The sequence below is a fragment of the Aythya fuligula genome, chromosome 1 (assembly GCF_009819795.1).
Source record: "Aythya fuligula isolate bAytFul2 chromosome 1, bAytFul2.pri, whole genome shotgun sequence".
In the NCBI taxonomy this organism is placed as follows: domain Eukaryota; kingdom Metazoa; phylum Chordata; class Aves; order Anseriformes; family Anatidae; genus Aythya; species Aythya fuligula.
The window spans coordinates 78,597,276-78,610,033 of record NC_045559.1 but is presented as its reverse complement, the minus strand read 5'-3'; the positions used below and the strand labels follow the sequence as shown (position 1 = coordinate 78,610,033).

General features: G+C 35.8%; 1 protein-coding gene across 4 annotated transcripts in view; it reads right to left on the bottom strand.

Annotated features, from left to right (window-relative positions):
• ANO2 (anoctamin 2) overlaps positions 1-12,758 on the bottom strand; it is a 190,394-nt gene that overhangs the window by 153,093 nt on the left and 24,543 nt on the right. For all 4 annotated transcript variants that reach the window (XM_032207994.1, XM_032207993.1, XM_032207995.1 and 1 more), the window contains exon 3: positions 2,871-2,969. In XM_032207994.1, the coding sequence (XP_032063885.1) occupies positions 2,871-2,969 (99 nt within the window). The remainder of the gene's footprint in view (positions 1-2,870; positions 2,970-12,758) is intronic.

Here is a 12,758-nt window from a genome sequence, read left to right as displayed (position 1 = left end):
CATAATTTTCATGTCATGCTTTCTGTATTTAACTGGTAGTATTCCATTTCTGCAGTTGAGTTTATAGAAATACTATATAGTCAACAAGAACTGCCAGCTGTCTTCTCCTTAAAGAGAAGATCATCTTTAAGTTTTAGGAGATAATTTATTTATCATCTATAATTTATTCATCATCTTTAAGTTTTAGGAGATAATTTATTATCCTAGGATGAATTTTCAGGTAATTTGAGATTTGGCTTCCTTGTTGGTCAGCATACTTCATTTCATCTTTATCTATACACCAATAATAAGTTACAGGTACAAACCTGAATAGTGTTTTCATAACTAACTGCCTGATTTATGACTGCATGTCCATTTGCCCTTTGAATATTTGTTCTACTCATCACTTGAAATGTGTAGCTTTAAAGAAAATGATGCAATTTAAAAGGTATGAAATATACAGGTTAAAAAAAAAAAAAAAAAAAAAAAAAAAACGAATATGTCAATTTTTAAATGTTAAATAATTTTATATCTATAGGAATAACACACTACCTCCAGCCATAAATGAATAAGAGACATCTACAATTCAGCCTATTTCCACTGCTTTTTCAACACAAGGAGATCCACTTTAAACAACATGCAATTACATACTATGTGCAAATAAAATATTGAAAATCATAGTGAGTCTGTTCTTTTTATCCCATTTGAGAGAACAGCAAGATAATAAAGATGTACTCTTGGGAAAATTCTAAGGAAAATAACATTAAATAAGAATGTTTTCTCAAGAAGATCAATGTGTCTTTTATGCCTTTATGGCCGCCACAGGTGAGCAGGGACATACCCAGCATTGTCTTCAGAGCAATATTAGGGACCCTTTGTGTGTCTCCAATACAACCTTGCTTTTGGTCCCTTCCCCATAAAGGAATGGGACATGGAAAAAAGGAAAAAGAAACATAATTAAATGGCATAAACAAAATTCAGTCTGCTATCCCAGATTTTTTAATGCCAATGAAAGCTATGAATGTGTATAGCCACTAAAAATATGTATCAAAGAGCAGAACATTCTGCAGATTTCAATACACACAGGACATGAAAATTACAACTGATTTGACTATAATGTGGGTAGAATAACAGTGATCCATATGAATTAGAAAATGTGTGAGTATGTGTACAAACAGATGCAGCAGAACAGTTAGTTCCTCAAAAGAGCCCTTTGATTTGCTACAATTTGGAACATTTGTGAACCCCAAACTTACTGGATTTTCAGGCTCTGCTTAAGAATTTGTTGCCTAATTCTTACTTTTCCAACACATGGTACAGATGTTCTGTTCATTATTTTTCCCTTTATTTTGTGAGCATCTTACTGTTTTGTTTTCTTGTTTTTAATTTCATTTGTGGTGTTTGTTTACAGTGCTCTTGCCACAGATGATGGAGTACCAGCAAACAAAATACCAACAGTTTTAGCTCCTCCTAGCCTTCGACTTACCATTCTATGATGAAACATGCACTTTCTATGGCACTACAAATAACATGACAGTTTAGGCAGTTAATTTATTTTCTGTGACCTTTGTTTGAGACAATTCTTGTTTTGTCTATTTACGCCAGGGTGGTTCTATGTATTTAGGGCCCTATGATTTACTGTATTTTTCTCCCATTCAGAAAAGAGAAAAGTACGTTGAGCTGTTTGTCTGTGACTAGAATGGACATTGGAGACTATTAACCCTTGGACAGATCTTAACTTAGGACAATATGATGTCAGCATACCTCAATGAACTAGTTCTCTCCAGAATATTTGCAAAAGACTAGGAGAGGAAAGTTCAAATACAGGAGAAGAAAGGAGAAATGAGCAGGCTCTAGATATGCACAAATGGACAAAAGCTGGGAGGGGATCAAAGACAGGAATCTAATATATATGTGCATTTTTAGAAAGGCCCTATGCATCCATCACTATGCCATAAAGAATAGAGGTACAGTAGCCATCCAAACCCCACCCATTTTCAGAGTCTGATTACAAGTAAAAAGATTTTTCAGTGGGTCAGGGGGTGAATACAATACAGTAAAAGTATATGACTGGCTTAGCCAAATCTCAGACAGTGAAAGATGCTAACACCATGAGATGTGAACAACCTTTGCTGGGTGAAAACTTCTAGGTTAAATATATGTATATGTATATGTATATGTATATGTATATGTATATGTATATGTATATGTATATACAAACCACTGTGGAGGAAAACCAACCAACCAAACAAACAAAAAAACTGTCATTAATTCTGATGACATGTAGTGAAGTAAGTGTTCAGTAGTGCAGTTGATGAGTATCACTAACTGTGAGACCAACGCAGTTCCACTGACTTGTTATTTTTAGCCAACACATTAAATCATGGTGGGATCACAAATTTTGGGATATGCTCCACAGGATTTACAATGTTTGCAAGCAACTCTTTTGAAAGCTATATGAATTCTCAACTACTACAACTGTAAAGAAAATAGTAAACCAACATTGTAACAACAATGGAGCATGTTCATTCAGTAAGTCACTGATACCACCAAAACAGGCTGTCTCTCAGCATCCCCAGACTTCAGATAAATCTTAAGGCAATGAACAGCTATCATATTATCTCCCATACTGCACCTCACCTTTGAGGAAAGTTCCTTGACAAAAATCCAAATAGCTACTGCCTTCTCAGCTTCAAACAACTCCTCCTTAAAACTCACCTCTCTCATCACTCTATAGAACACAGTCTTCCAGCTAGCTGCCTTTGGGGCCTTTGAGATCCCTTCTGAAAATCCCATCTTAAATCCACCTCTGAATACTAAATCATCTAAAATAATTAGTAGGGTAAAAGAATAGACATAAAACTAGTTGATAGAAGATGGAATATACTTACCTTTTTAGTAGGCATTTTTATTTTATGGAGCTCTGCTTCTCGGCTAAGTACTTGCCAAGGTGCATGGATACGGACAAAGCTCAATCCTTGGCTCTTATTCTGAAACATGAAGTAGTGAAAATTATGTATTTCAATATTATTGAACAGAATACAGTGATCAAGTTTCAAAATGTCAGGTTCAACTAAATCATATAGCAGTAGGCAATCACATAACCAACTTTAGTTACATCTGGGATTAAAAATGACTTTTTCTTTAAAAGCTTAATCTTCTAATGCTCTAAAAGTAATAAATCTGCCTGCCTGCTTTGTAGCTGTGTGTCTACCATAAAGATGCAAGATTACAGTTCCATATTTTGCAGTCATGTAAACCAGAAAACCCTGAGATATAACTTCCACATTCAGTATTTAGGAAGTTTATTGACTTCATTTTAGTGCCCATCTGAAACAGCAAAGACAAAATATTTCCTCTGCTCTGGGCAATGCTTTAGGCAAACTGTTCTAGTTCAACTATTTCCTGGACACTTCATCAAATCAGTATTTTCTTAAAGGTGATCATATTTACCACCGTAAATATCTACAGTTGGAGTAGCATACATAAAAAAATAAATATTGAATTTTATCTTCTAAATAGAGAGGTGAGCCTAGCAAAGGTATGTGTACATAACTGGTTATGCTGTGCAGAAGCAGAAGACTACATAAAATGACCTTTGCTCAGCCAGTTTGCTGTGATCTAGGCTGTCCAGAGAATGCTGTGCTGCTAGCACATCTGAGCTAAACAAAGGGATTCTAAGATCAGAAACAGCACCCCTGGCAAAACCATAAAAATGAAATATAGATATGTTAATACAGACTTCTCAATGCACCTAAGTTTTCTTTTTTCTTTTTTTTTTTCTTTTTTTTTTTAATCAGTAAATTATTCAGATGAATGCTCATTATTGAAATAATTATAGAATCATAGAATGGCTTGGGTTGGAAGGGACATTAAAGATCATCCAGTTCCATCCCCCTGCCATAGGCAAGGATGCCACCCATTAAATCAGGTTGCTCAGGGCCTCATCTAACACGATCTTGAACACCTCCAAGGAAGGGGTATCCACAACCTCTCTGGGCAACCAGTTCCAGTCCCTCACCACCCACTGAGTGAAGAATTTCCTCCTAATCTTTAATATAAATCTCTCCTCTTTTAGTTTAAAACCATTCTTACTTGTCCTGTCATTATCTGATTGAGCAAAGTCTTTCTCTCCAGGGGGAAAGAGGATAAAAGGGATATATTTTAGGAATGACATGGAAGTGGACAGGAGGAGACTCGAAAGGTGTGATGTAGAGCCAGGAAAGGAATGCTAAGATTAACGGTCTTTGTGTAGCTGTGTGCATATGTGGTGGCTTTACTCAGGTGGGCAGCCAAATTCCACCACAGCTACTCTCATTCCCCCTCCTCAATGGGGAAAGGGGAGAAAACATGACACAAAGGGCTCAAGGGTTGAGATAAGATGGGGAGATAGCTCAACAATTATCGTGACGGGCAAAACAGACTCTGAGTAAGGAGATAGTAAGGTTTATTACCTATTACTAACAATCTAGAGAAGTGACAATCAGAGGAAAGAAACCAAAAACACCTTCCCTCCATCCACCCTCTTCCACCTCCTCCCCCTGAGCGGCACAGTGGAACATGGGGATGGGGGCTGCAGCCAGTCCCTGATGCTTCATCTCTGCCACTTCTTCTCAGTCTCTGCCCCTGTTCCATGTGGGGTCTCTCCCACAGGATGCCGTCCTTCCTGAACTGATCCTGCATTGGCTTCCCACAGGCAGCAGTTCTTCAAGAACTGCTCCCACATGGGTCCATACCACAGGGGCCATCCATCAGGAGCACACTGCTCCAACCTGGGATGCCCCCCCCGCCAGGCAGCAGCTCCTGACAGGTCACCTGGTCCTGCATAGTTACTCTCCACAGGCTACAGATCCAGCCCAGAATCTGATCTGTGGGGGTCCTCCACAGGCTGCAGCCTCCATGCTCAGGTCCACCTGCTCCACCGTGGTCTTAAATATGCTCTCACAGAGGCGCAAACAATATCACTTATTGGACCAGCTCTGGTTAATAGCAGGGCCCTTATCTAAGATGGGGTAGTTTCTGGATTCTTCTCACAGAAGCCACCACTATGTGTCCCCCCCAAAACGCTGCCACGTAAACTGTATTTGGTGCTTGGGCATACTGCCACTTCACATTTTCCCACCTGTATGTAGGTAAGAATCAGGACAGACTCCTCCCTTCAGAGGAGCATGAACCTCTATTTGCATTCCCCCCATGTATCTTGAAATCTAGCAGTGAGACAAGAAAAAAATGAGTAAGGATGTACAACTTGATAGAGAACCTAACAATACACCACTGATACACTTGATAGAGAACCTAACGTATACACCATTCATTTGCTGAACGTTTCATGATGTTTCCTGATTTAAAAAAAGTTAGAAATCCTACTATTCTTTATATTATATTATATTATATTATATTATATTATATTATATTATATTATATTATATTATCTCATATATCTCATCAATGCACTGGGGACATCAGCTTTAAGAGAAGGAATGAAAAAATTACTAGGCATGAGCAGATGTTCTCGTAGTCATTTATTGAAAATGTATTAATAACAGATGAGAGTTTAAATTTCAGTTGGTGAAGATCAGGAGGCTTCTCCTCAGCTTTTGGCTGAAATCAAGCATATGTCCTTTGTCTGAGAGACTACATTCCATATTGGTGAGAAGAGGAACAGTATGATCTAATTGGTACTTTCCACCTCATTCTCATATGACTACACAAATTGCACAGAAATTAGTCAGATAAATTGAGAGTAAATACTATATAAAGAATATGACTTTTATAGGTTTGAACAAAAATATGTTCAAAGTTGTGCTGTTCATGAAGTGGTATCAGATGCTGAAGAATCAGAGACTTAAAATTTTTAAAAGCCTTAAACGTCATCCAAAATAGGACACTAAGATCTTTTTAATAAAGACTAATGTAAAGTCAATAAATTAGGGAAAACAGGACCGTGTGATTCCTGTTGGATAGTAAACAAAAAGTGCAGAAAATAGAATGCTCAATATTTAGTTTGGGATTACTAGAACCATGTTTCTCTCACATTCCTGTATTTTCCCAACATTAAAAATTATCAAAGAAATTTAACATGAATTTAAAAGCATTGATCCTTTGTTGTATATCTCATCAGATAAGTCATCCAGCTATCTATCTATAAAAGTACCAAAGAACAATATCAGCTAATCCTCTAGGCTCCTCTCCCTACTTGTCAAGCCTTCACCCAAAGTAGTTCCAGTTTTCTCTTTGCATGCTCTTTTTGTCAATATCATTATGACAACTGGAGACAATCTATTAACTAACTATTCCCAGAAGACTTATTCTATTGCAAACTTTACCAAGAGTTACAACCTGTTTTTCTTATTGCCAAAGTGTATTTATAACTGTCTACTGCAAACATCCACTAAACAGTGTAATTTGGTTACATCACCTGAGAGGATCAAGGTACATGTGTTTGTGAATACAATTCATTATTTGCTATAATGGAATTGAGTCATTCTTCTATTCTGAAAACAACTAATCAGCTTTGCTTATTGATTGTACTCTAGATGTAGCACTAAAGCTACATATTGTGTTAGCTAATGTTATTTTTTGACTGATTTTTTTTTTTTTTTTTTTTTTTGCTACATAATCATTTCCTTTTTCACTTACAGCTGATGTCCCACGGGACTTTATTCTGGGACCTGCATTCTCCATTTTTCATCAAATCTATATACCATATTACAGAGCTCTTCAATTAAGTTTCAAGAATGGAAATTTTTCAATAAGTTTGTTCTTAATTATTCAAGATATATACATATGTTGGCTTCTTTTCTATTTTGAAAAGTTGTATTGGACTTTACAATTTCAGTAGGAAAACTCAGTATTAAGATCAAATGGTTGAAAATCTGGAAGATCTGGTTTGTTTTTCAATCAGTACATAAAGAAAAATATGTCAGGTGTTTCTTTCAGTATATCATCTATTCCTAACTATTAAAAGCAAAACTTCAACACTAGTCAGTATTGCATTTTTTTTTCTATCCTATACTGGAAAAGCATAGGCTAAATAAAATGCAAATTTCTCCAAGGAGGCTTTTTATATCTTTCATGCCGTAACAGTAAAATACCTCAGAACCTGCATCAACTACAAGTCTAAGATTTATTGCAAACTTACACCAAGGCTATAGCTGGAAAAAATGTATTTTAACTATGAAAACTCTCAGACAGATGTATTCTTACCAATTAGAATCATAATTTGACTCATGAAAAATGAAGAAATGATTATTCTGTTTAATTAAAATCTACATGTTATGAAGTGTCTGGCTAGAGAAGCATAAAAGCTAGACTAAGTAAAAAAGCTCTCTCTGTCCCAAAATTTAGATTTGTAATTGAACTTAGGTTTCTACCAAAGTCAGACATCAAGCAAAAAGTTTGACATTCTTAAATTAGTGACATATCCATATTCTGCACCCATTTTGACAGTTACAGTTGTCCAGACATAATGTTGAATACTTTTGAACCACTATAATACAATTACCATACTTTCATTAATATTTGTCTAGATCACAGTTTCTCGATTCCAGACCTTGCAGGGACAAACAGACCATATATCGAGGAGATGAACTATGAAGTATGCTCTATAGAAACTAACATTTGTGAAGAAGTCCTGTTGCTCTATAAAAGCATGGTATGTAAAAGATGGAGTATTGTGTGTCCAGTTCAAAGAATTCTCATAGTGTCATTATTCTGTCAGGTTACTTTTGACTACCACCTCACCTCATTCAGAAAATCCATTTGCCATGTGTCAGACATATCACCTGGGGGTGAAGCATTCTCCACAGTTTTTTTAGACTTCCAATATGAGCTAAAGCACTGTACTCTAAAGGCATTGTATGTCAGCCACAATTCAGACAACAAAAAGTGCAAAAGTAATAAGTACACTCTCATAAAGTTACAGGCTTTTTTGCAATGTTAACATTGCTAGTAGCAACTTTTTTTACATTAAAATTAATTGTTGAATGCTACATTTTACTTAGTGCTTCATATGATTTCCTCATCATGAAATCACTCGTCATTTATCCTATATTAAAGGAATATAGCTATACACAACAAACATATTAAAGGAAAAAAAGTTATTTTAAAGTACTTGACCAAAGAAATAGATTTCTGTTGTGTATCTTATTAAGAAGAAAAGAGAAATACTGGTGGGTAGAAAGAAGCTGAACAGAAGTGATAAACTACTATCTAAAGGAATCCAAGCGAACTGCTAATCTTTCTTATGATTAAATATATATATATATATGAAGTTAAAATGTATAGATTATAAAACCTGAAGAATGTAAACTTCCTTGTTAAAAAGACAAACCACCTGAGCCTTAAACATTTTATCCTTCTGTGATTCTTAAGTAGACAGAAAAATACCAGATACATACAGACAGCAAGTTTCTAATGGCTTCATTTAATATAATCAGACATATTTTGCTGACATTGGTAATACCAGCCACACTACAAAAGCAACAGTGAAACAGTTTATAGATGGGGAAAAACTCGGGTCCCAGTAGCTCAGTAAGAGTAATCATCTTCCCATTTATTCCATCACCTAGGTCAGTCATGTCTGCAAATGTAATTGTTCAAAATCAGTATCTAGTCTCATGATAACACTGGAAACTGAGGCATATAGCACTGATGTGTAACAATGCAAATAAAGCTCAGTTTCGTGTCACTATCACAGATCACATACATTTTAAAAAATCTGAGTCAAATACTAAACTGCTGATCCCCTGCATGGGTAGCACATGGTAGAATGACACTGCATTGCCAGATTCATGCAGTGACTGTGAAAACATCTATGTTTTATGCCAAGTGTATTGAATCTCTGTCTGCACAGGGATTGGCATTTTGCTGGTGCTACTCTTTTATATCCAAGATATAAAAACAGTTTATATAAAATATAAATATCAAAGTGTGTGTCGGTTATATTATCAAAAGGAAAGGTAGTGTCAGTGTGAGATGTCAAGACCTAGAATGTCTTGACATAATAACATTAAGATGTCAGTCTGGAGCACTTCCCTACTCATGCTATCTATATGATTATAGGCAAATAATTTACATTCTTTCTGTCACTGGCTAAATGAAGATAATGGAATTCCCCTATATCAAATGAAATTTGTAAAGATAAATATGTTAGAGGTTTTGAGATGCTCAAATAATACAGTTATCAAATGAGAGTGTATATGTATCTTATAATTTTCCCTCAAAAAGCGTAGTTCTTTTACCTTTTGCCAAGTTCCTCCTTTTCTATTTTAATTTCTCTGTAGCATAGATCTACCTTACTGTGTTGCTTTATATCACATAGAATGATGGAACCCTCAGTAATGACTGCCAATTCTCCTGCAACTACATTACAAATAATTAGGAGTGACACAAGTTGTCTCACTCTTGACACACGAGTTACACACAACACAAGTGTAAAGCACAGTCTCGTTCACTAATGGCAAAGGTAAATGCTACTTAGTTTACATGGTTTGGTTTATTTTTAGCTGTTCAACAATATGTTAAGCAGACTTGTTCAAATCCGAATTTCAACTTAAGCAAATCTGCAATAATTTAAACATTTGACAGTCAGCCTTTCTCCTTCTTCATTTCTACCAATGTCAGTGTTAATGTCCTGTTTATTTTACTCTCTTACTCCCCTCTCTGAACATAAACAGTTAAAGAACACACTAGTATGTATAAGCAAAGAACAGAACGCCTTGGAATGAAAGCTCTGGCCAAAGACTTTAAATGAAACTATATAACATTAATTCCTTAGATAAAGAACCATGGAATGAAACACTTGACTTTGCATTTCCTTTGCAATGTTTCTTCATGGCATTGCTACTTTTTGAACCAAATTTTTCCAACTCATCTGCAGACAGATAGTGTCTCTGAGTGGAAGATGATACAGGAAGTCTAAAAACACAAGCATGCTTCCCCTGAAGAAGATGGAAATATTTAATGGTACAGTACAGAACAAAAATGAGCTGCTAGAAATTCAAGCACAAATGTAGAATAGATTGTTAACTTTGACAAATAGAAAAAAAAAAAAAAAAAAAAGGCACAGGACTCTACATTACTGCAGCACTCAATGCAGAACCTACCTAGCATTAGGTAACAAATATCTCAGGGTTGTTGTTCATTTTTAATTCTTTCTGAAAGGAGCTGAATGCACATTTTGAATTTTACAATTGATGCATTTTCCTCATTATTTTCCATCTATTTATCCAAGGCTAATAATTACCACAGTAAGAAAAATGTGACTCAACAAGTGAAGCAAAATCTTCCATATTTATTCAGAATAACTTTATTAGCAAATTTCCCCCCTGTCATAGGATCAAATTTCTTGCTGCAAAAACATATCACAAATTAAATACATCTTCTGAGACTGAAGAATACCAGAAATAATAATAAAACGCAAAAGTGAAAAAAAAATAAAAATAAAAATAAGAACACCCAAATCAGACTTTCTCAGAGGAAGGGAGGAATGTGTCTACTCTACCACCTCCTGTATTTTGGCAGTGTCAATGGAAAAACACATAGTCAGCTGGCCTGGCTACATTTAGTGCCAAATTAGCTAGTAAATAAGCCAATATTCTGTAAAATACATCATACCAAACTAGATTATCAATAATAAAATCAACAAAATTACTGAGGCCAAAGAGTTAACATTAAGAGGGCAAAATGTAATTCCCATTGAAAGAATAAGACATACTGATCTTCACAGAGATTTATACTCCTAAACAATTTTCCAGATGAATCAGCAAGAGCATGGAAGTCAATCTTTAGACCACATAACAGGCATAACTCCAGATAACTGAAAACTAGAGAAATGGCACATTAAATATTGCTTCATCATTCAATATTTTTTCTGGGATATTAACAAATAATCTAGGAAAGGGAGGATTTAATTTATTTAGTTAGTTAGTTAGTTGACTTTATTTCATTCATTGGACTAAATTTTGGGAGGGTTTATTTTACTTTAAAAGTGTTAAAAGTAATGCTTGTACAAAGTATTTACCTTACTTATGTTGCCTTATGTTCTTCTAGTCATACACTACAAGACTTCCCAGGATAGTATCACCCACGACGATCTCTCAACAATAATCAGTAGCAGTAAAAGGAATGTTGGCTGTATTTGCAGAGGCTTGAGTGATAGGGGATTAAGATGACAGTAATCAAAGTGGTCAAGTAGGCTTGTATGCAGTCAGGGAATTCAAAACCTCCCTAGACAACTTCAGTATAAACTGGGAGAGAAGGGGAGGAAGCACTGCACAGTAACATAATGTGGAGACTGTACAAGGCAGCAGGTCCTGGAATGGGTGAATAATTGGTTAAACGGGAAGCAGTGGGGAGCCAGAGTTCCTTCACCACTGAGGAAATTCATTGAAGTTTTTCAGAGTTTGCACTGTACAGTAGCATCAAAAATGACATGACTATGAGTATGTTGAGCACAGAGCTCGTTTGTTCATCTTCAAGGGGATACATTAGACTACAAAAGAGAGCAAAAATCCCCAGAAAAACCTTGCTACGACAACTAAATAGGAATCACTGGTAGACTGTGACCCTTCATTCTGGAAAAGAGGAACCTTAAGGAAGGCATCACAAAAGTCTATAAAATCATGTGGTAAGGAGAGGGGGCAATGGACTGCATACTGCCTCTTTCTGGGCAAGAACTGAAGGGCATCAGACAAAACCAGGCTAAACTAGTGGGGGCCAAATTCAAAATAAACAAATGAACATAGACATTCATGCAGTGGGTAGTACCCACAGTCTTGACAAAAGACTGTTGGTGTAAAACCTGGATGAGTTTCCAAGGAAAAACTGGACTAGACATTGGAAGAGAGTTCCACTGAAGGTTACTAGATAAACAAAGTACATCAAGTGCGGAAAATTACGCAAAGTGAAAGTATCTGTAATCGTGAGAACATTATAGAGTAAAATATCATAAGAAGTTGTCCTGTTCCTATTCTTTTCTAAACATTTTCATATTGCATCTGTTAGTGTACTGCACTCAGTCTCAAAAAATATGGTTATTTTATAATAATTTTATAATAAACCACAGATAATAGGAAGGATTTTAGGCCTCTCTTTCTCCCTAGTACCCAATCTTCTACTTCCTACTATCAGCTCTTCTTCAATTAACTGCATAGATAAAACAAATACAGTAAGCAATCTGACTGCTTCACCCTTGGACAGAGTAGAGGCCACTATAACTCACTTTAGTCACAGGGATCACCTGAATGCCAGGTAATAACAGGGTGGTAAATAGCTCTCTGTTTAGTGGTGGAGAGGAACTTTATGGGTGAAGGTGTCTTGGTAGGTATTCACATCATATTTGGGTTCTCTATCACAGCACACCCTGCAATGCATTAAGTCTACAGAGTAATGGAGATTCAAGAGCTGTTGTTAGCTCACAATCTCTCCACTAAATGGTTCTTATATCTTCAGGTTACGCTACAATCTGGTGATTGGTTTATAATAAATAATACAGATTATGATACACTTTCAATTGTCTTCCTTCTGATATTTTAATGAGACTATCAGGCTAAGCTATCTGATGATGTAATTTGGTACAGGCACACAGTTAATGGCTATTTAGATGGGAATGACCAAAGGTTATGACCTAACAATCAAACACCCTCGAGTATGGACTTATTCAGGTTTACTACCAAGGGAAAAAGATGCAAATTAATTCAGAATCTGCAAACACTGACTGAAGGGAGAACAAATCCAGACTAAATTTAACACAAGGATAATGTTTTTAATGTATTTTA